Source organism: Poecile atricapillus, chromosome Z (genome assembly GCF_030490865.1).
Source record: "Poecile atricapillus isolate bPoeAtr1 chromosome Z, bPoeAtr1.hap1, whole genome shotgun sequence".
Classification (NCBI taxonomy): domain Eukaryota; kingdom Metazoa; phylum Chordata; class Aves; order Passeriformes; family Paridae; genus Poecile; species Poecile atricapillus.
The window spans coordinates 25,636,944-25,643,667 of NC_081289.1; the positions used below are offsets into that span (position 1 = coordinate 25,636,944).

The 6,724-nt window shown below is 46.5% G+C and overlaps 1 protein-coding gene across 3 annotated transcripts; it reads right to left on the reverse strand.

Annotated features, from left to right (window-relative positions):
* Positions 1–417: 417 nt before the first annotated feature.
* Positions 418–6,484, reverse strand: LOC131572964 (galectin-2-like). Of its 3 annotated transcripts, none has more exons than XM_058826423.1 (4): positions 2,675–2,792; positions 2,149–2,231; positions 1,776–1,935; positions 418–626 (listed from the first exon to the last, which is right to left on the reverse strand). In XM_058826423.1, the coding sequence occupies exons 1-4, from the start codon at positions 2,678–2,680 to the stop codon at positions 480–482; spliced, it is 396 nt and encodes a 131-aa protein (XP_058682406.1). In that variant the 5' UTR covers positions 2,681–2,792; the 3' UTR covers positions 418–479. The 3 variants fall into 3 exon arrangements, with proteins under 3 accessions (XP_058682406.1, XP_058682407.1, XP_058682405.1); XM_058826424.1 differs by having other exon boundaries at positions 2,609–2,698; XM_058826422.1 differs by lacking the exon at positions 2,675–2,792 and adding an exon at positions 6,362–6,484 and having other exon boundaries at positions 419–626.
* Positions 6,485–6,724: the final 240 nt, after the last annotated feature.

Sequence of the window (6,724 nt, forward strand, 5' to 3'; positions counted from 1 at the left end):
TAAAAGGGAAAGTTGGAGATGATCCCTTATCTATGGCAGGAATGCTGGCTGGGGACACCCCTGTGCTGCCGTCCCCATGCCACCTTTCAATTATGCACTTTTGTAGCACCAAATGCCACATCAAATGCCACTTCATTCACATTTATGCCTTCTTTCCCATTTGATGTATCTCCCCTTCCCAAAAGCTCGGCTGCAGAAGGAAATGGAGCATTGTGAAAAGATCACACAACAGTTTCCCAAACTATCATATAATGTCCTCATCCTGAACCCCACCTACAGCCTGCTTTGGCCTACCTACTATCCCTTCAACCCCACGGCCTGTTCTGACCTGGAAGGTACCTGGAATTATCCAACAATGGCTTCTTTCCTATTGGTGGGAGAACCTTGGGCTTTGTCAGTGGCTTGCACAGAGCTCTCACAGAAGAAAAAGCAGTCTTCCACTGGCTTGGGATTTTATTAGAGCTAGGAAGCAGTGCCCATCAGAACAGCTTGAAGGAGACCATCTTTAAGCCTCCCACGATGCTTATGTAGTTGATCCTGCGGTAGCCGTGCCGGTTGGGGAAGTACACTTCATAACCATCCGGCAGTTTCACACGGAATCTGTCTGACAGCATTTCAATGAAGAACTGGGAGAAAAAAGAGAAAGAAGGGCAGGAGCTGAGGGCAAGGAGAGTATTCAGAGGTCAGCATCTAGGCAAAAGGCCTGACTGTTACATAAGAGTGGCTGTTACCTGTCTGCTGTAACCTTAAGCAAGGTGCTGGGGGTTGAGGCCAGGGTGATTCAGGAAGTGAGCAGGGTCTAAGGGTCTAAGCAGGAATACAGACTATGATTGGAGACAAGATCTCTCCTGAGGCCGTTTCAGCTACTCAGATTGTAAACTCAGAGCAGCTAAACTCCAGTGTGTCTTCACATGTCTTTATAGAGCATATGGAATGTGCACACCACCGTTCTGCTCTGAACAGGGCAGAATAAATCTGATCCCCAATGCCCTCAGCAGCTCACCAGGACTCAGAAAAAGGAACTTTGCTGATAAACATGCACAAACAGACTGGACAAGAATGCATCACTGGTCATTGCAAACTAAAGGCAATGTTCCCCAAAGCTATCGCCTCACTACACCTTCCCCAAGAGCCAGTTCTGTCTGAGGAAACAAGCTTTCTCTCCACAGCTCCAGGAACCGGACTACTCCTAAATGCACCCCTGTTAATGATTTAGGACATCAGATAGAGTGAGGCAGCAACTAGGACAGCATCCCTGGCAGGAAGAGAAAACGAACAGATTGGCAGCATGGATCCAGGAGTAATGAGGACAGAAGAGTTGAGGGAGAGGCTTTTGGACATTGCTCCAAACTCTGGGTTGCCTTGAAGCCTGTGTTTACATAGAGGGGAGGGAGAGAAGTAAGGTAGACAGCAGCAAGATCCTGTTTCTTGGAGACTCCCTTTACTTTCATACATGCCCCAGGTACACTCACCTGCTGGGCAGATGGAAGGGCTAGGAAGCGCTTACAAAGTGTGAGACAGACAGGACTCACATAAAATTCCCAGAAATGCTATTGCAGTATTGAACGAGGAGTGGAAATGGCAATCAGGACCAAAAGCCCAGAAAATGAGGGGCAATTGTGAGTGAGCAGGAGGTATCGGGTAGGACCGGGAAAACTATGGTATGGGAACCTGCTAACCGGGGGCTTCCTCTCACCACACATTCCCCACATACCCCATACCCACCACACACACCACACATGCCCCATAACCCCATACTGGCACAGACCCCTCACCTTGACGGTGCAGCCCCTGAAGAAAGAGAGGTGGCGGTCACGATGTTCCGTCTGCCAGGCGTCGGAGCACTTGGAGTTACAGACGATGACAGACTCATTGAAGCGGGGATTGAAGTGAAATGCCAGATCTCTGGAGCTGCAGCCAAGATTGACGCTGAAGCTGTAAAATGAGCATGAGGAAAGTCAAATGCATGGACAGGAGAGGGTTTTGGAAGACTTGAGATCCAATACATCACTCTGCACCCAGTTCCTCCCATCAGTGTTGCAGGTGGCAGAACAATGTGCTATTTTGTATCTGGCAACCTTGGGAAATCACTTTCCTCTACAGCCTACCTTCAACCCTGGCATTCCAAGGTGGTTTCTTTGTACTTACCCAACAGCATCAGCAGGTATTTTGCCCTTCACCTTCAGGGTGTCCCCAGGCTTCATATCCAGGTTTAAGATTTCGATATTTCCCTGAAGTAGAGAAAAATAGTCTGTGGGGCTCCTTCAGCCATTCCTCCTGACTTGCCACTGAAACTGAGAGGGTGCTGCTTGGAGGTATCCCACCCAGGACATTGCTCTCAGCTAGTGCTCCTCTGATGACCAAAACCCTCCACGCTGCAGGTCTTGCATGAACTTCTCATTCAGTGAGAGTGAGGTGAGTGAAGCCCGCAAGAGAGAAGAGACATCGGAGAGAGAGGAAGTGAAAACAGGCTTGTTCTCAGCAGAAGGAAAAGAAAGCAGGACAGCCAAGATACAAAGAGAGTTAAAGCAGAGGGGCACTGCCCAGGGTTTGGTGGAAAGCTGATGCTGCCCAAGAAATGCAAATGGTGAGAGTGGCTATGACTTGCCAGTCTCACTCAGCTTTGCTGAGCTGATGACCCTGGGTGACAGAGAACAGGAGCAGCAGCCCTTACAGGCATCTTCCTCAGAGGGCAGAGTAACCAGGCAGGGAGAAACCAGCAGTTCAGCTCAGAAAGGCTTTGCACATAGGATCTTACAGCCCTAAACTTCCCTGTGGTTTATACATTAACATGACCCCTGGCTCTGCAAAGCTCCAACAGCTGTTGTTAGGCCAGAAGACTTTGATCCAAGGAAAAAGCTTATATGTACACTTCTCACTAGGGATTCCAGGAAATAAAAGCAGGTCCCAGCCTCCTTGGTGGGCTCCCAGTGGAAGGACTATCACACACAGCCCTTAGGGGTGCTACTTTAGACATGACATGACAAAACTTCCCAACTATCCAAGGAGGTGTGACCACCGTGCTCACTTCTCTCCTGCATGTAACAGCTCACCCAAAAGAACATCCCAGCTCCTTCCCTTTGTGGCAAAGGGCAATTCTAAAATCCATACCAGCACACAAAAAGGTCTCCACCATCCTTCCCCACAGTGCTCCAAGGAAGGGCTCAAAGGGGCCTGGAGGAGAGGACAACCAACACATCCCCTCTAGATGGCACGAGCTATGGAGCGTCCTTTGCAGGAGTGACATGGTGGCATCCAAGCTTCTTCCCTTCTTGTGCCTCTAGATTCACCCTCAGCTGTGTGGGTTGCAATACCCATGTGTGGTAGCTCTCTGCAACCTCCCATCCAAGCCCCATGTAGACCCAAACCTTTTAGCCTGAAGAGCCAGACACCAGGCCACATCAGGTTCAATCGTCCCATCCTCCCTAACCCTTGAACTTGGGAATGTTGTCCTCACAGGCAAGTATCACCCCTGCTGTCTTCTCCCCAGGTAGGAGCTACAATGTAAGTCAGTAGACAGTGTCCCTGACTTGTAAGACTCCAAAAGTGGAAAAGAGAGACAGAGGAGGAGGTCAAGGCTCAGGAGCCTAGTAGTCCCTCAGTCCCCCTCCCAAGCCCTGCAGGGAGCACTTGAGTGCAGTCATCCTGCTGCTGCACAGACAGCTGGGAGAAAGCTTCTACCCTTCCCTAAAACATCCTGAAGAAAGGAGAAGTGAGTGCTGATAAGCACTCCTTCCCTGGAGGTGTTTCCCACAAGCAAGGGGTCATAAAGTCCAGCAGGCTTAGGAAATTTGTTTGCTGTGGAGGACTCTGAAACTGTTGGTGAAACCTCCATGGGCTGAGCATGGAACCAGCAGGAGCCAGTGCTAGGGATGGTGTTTCTTGGCATTGGGTCTCCTTCCCACCACACTTCTGTGTCCAAGGTACACCTCTACACACCTCCACATCTTCACACTGCTCCCCTGAAGCCATCCCAGGGATAATACAGAGCTATGGGTCCCCTTCTCAAATATTGGAGCAAAATTGAATGGCTGGCTGAATTACACAATAACTTGCTTTTTATCTGGGGAGTAAGGATTTGCTGTCTGGAGGGTATCCTGGGAATTCCAGTCTTAGTAAATATACCCATGAGAAGGGGGTCTTCTACAGATTTAAGCAAAAGCAACAACAAAAACAAGCAACAATTGCTTAATTTCATTAAATATAAACATATTAAACCAAGGCATATCTTTCCAACACAGTTTATAAATGCTGCACTTGTTAACCTTCATTACTTGGTTAAATTGGTAAACAAAACTTACAGATACATACAGAAATTAAAACCCCCAAAACACAGTATGCACAAAAGCTAAAAACCTGAGCTGTGGATGCTCAAAGTTGGAATAGGAGAACCCTCAGCTCTAGGTGCACTTTCTAATATGCAGGATGCCTATAACCTGGAAAAACCATAAAATGGAATCACTCAGTTTCCATCAAACCAGTGCACAATGGGTTAACAGGAGGGCATTCTCCATCTCACAGTAATTTGATGGATTTTTTCAGAACTATTTTTCACTTCCCAAGCATAACACAGAAAACTTTGGTTCTGCCACCACCCCATTAATACCTGCAGCAGTGGGTATTGTTAACCTAATCAAGTCTTGGTTTAGATTTTAGCTTTGCTGCGCTGATATAAATTTGACAGACTCACCAGGAGGGTTCAGGTGGCTTCCCAGAGGTTGCTCCAACCCATCTGATAAGGCACCCATAATTCCCTATTTCCTGGGCAAATTCATACCAGGCAAGTATGTCAATTTGGTCTATAGGTGGTTGTGCCACTGCTGCAGTAATATTCATGGTGCCATCCATTTGTATGTGATCTTGGGTTTAAGAGAAACATTGTCAGCCTATCTGGAAGGCCACAAAGGGGAGGAGTTAATCTGGCTGGACTGGCAGGAGCTACCGTCAGGAATCACCTTAACTGATGTCTTTTGTACATTGCTTAAATACACACTGCCTTTTGCACAGAGGCTGCCAGAACTGAGAATCCTGACATTTTAAACTGCAGTAGGCTTTCCTGTGTCCTGTGGGTCCATGCTCCCAGCCCAGTAGGCAGCTCAGGTTGTTGATGAGTAGTTACGGTTACCTGAGGTAGTAGTTAAAAATATTCTACGTCACCAGAATCTTTCTGCCTCTTCCTCACTCAGCAACATCTGATCCCTGCCCATAAAGGAAACTTGCATTCGGTTTTGTTTTCCCCTGAACATCTAGAACGTTCTTCCAGCAATGTATCTTACTCTGTGGGGAACAGCAGTGTGGGTTTCTCCACCCCCCTCGCCCGCAGTTTCTGTTTCAAATAAAGGCTGAACTTTTACTGCTTTTGGGGTAGGGTCAGAATCTGCCTCTAAAAATCATCAAAATGATGACCAAATGTCCCCATGCTGTGTTTCAGGATCCTCACAAATATACCACCCTATAGATGTGCTGGACTGAATTAGAGGATGATTCATGTGGGATTTTATCAAGTAATTTACCTAGATTTTTCTGCATTTCTTTTTCTCATATTTCTGCTGCAGACAGTAGTTCTTCTAATTGCTCATTTTTATTTAAAATAATATCTACTAGTTATTACAATTTCTCCTGTGTCTTTTTCTCAAAAGACAATGCTGTTCTAAGAACCTCATTTTCTGACTCCAAAGTCATATATTTTACATCTGCAACTCTTTTCAGATGGCAGGAAGCTTTTCATTTCCTTTTGCAAGCAAGATAAACAACCTCCCAAAACTGCACAAATAACTTAACTTCTTACCTTTAATGGGCAACTTACCTTTTCCTCATCCCATTTTTCACTCGACCTGCAAACTAGCAATGTGATCAGCTATTGCCTGTACATTATCACAATTAGTTTATGCCCGCTCCAACCCTGGAGGAGAGAGGCAACTACCAAGCTTCTCCAGGAGAGAGTAAAACTTTAGCCTTACACCGGTCATCCTTGGTAACCATTTTTCTTTTAGTTCCCCTCAGAGGGAGACAACCTGGGCGCACCAGGCAGGAGAAGGCTGTCACCCACAGAAGGACAGTAAAAGTAACAGTAAAAGTTTGGTCAATCTCCCTCAGAGGGTGAATCTCCCACCAGGCAGGAAGAACAGTAAAAGTTCAGAACTGTTAAATGGCAGTTTGGGTCAGAGAACAGTGATGCCAATTAAAACTCTACAATTCACTGTTGTAGTTCTCTGCCCAAATTAAGGTGCAAAGGAGACTAAATGTCAGTTCAACAATGCTGACTTTATTTTACAAAATTAATCTTATATGGAAACAAGAAAGAGAGAGAGAAAGTGAGAGGGAGAGAAGAAGAGAGATAAGGCAAGTAGAAGGCAGTCACCTCCATGGATCTATCAGCCTCCCACTGGTCCTCCTGTGCCTTGGGCTTCTTGATGGTGAGGTCCCACGCAGTTCACTTTATTTCCTGACTAATACTTATGCAGTCCTTTATTTTGGTAAAAAGCAGAGGTAGAAGTGACTTTCAATTCCTCATTAGCATGTGAGGCAAGAGTAGGCATGGTTCTGCCATCACACATACTCAGATCTTAATTTGACAGTCACTGGGGGTCTGTTCTGGGGGTTGTGCAAAGCAAGTACCTCAAAACCCAAATGTCCTATTTGTGACCCCACTTCTTGCACTTGCACAATTTCTTGCACCTGTAGTTCACTTCTTATCTAACACACTACGGTTGAACTTTGACCT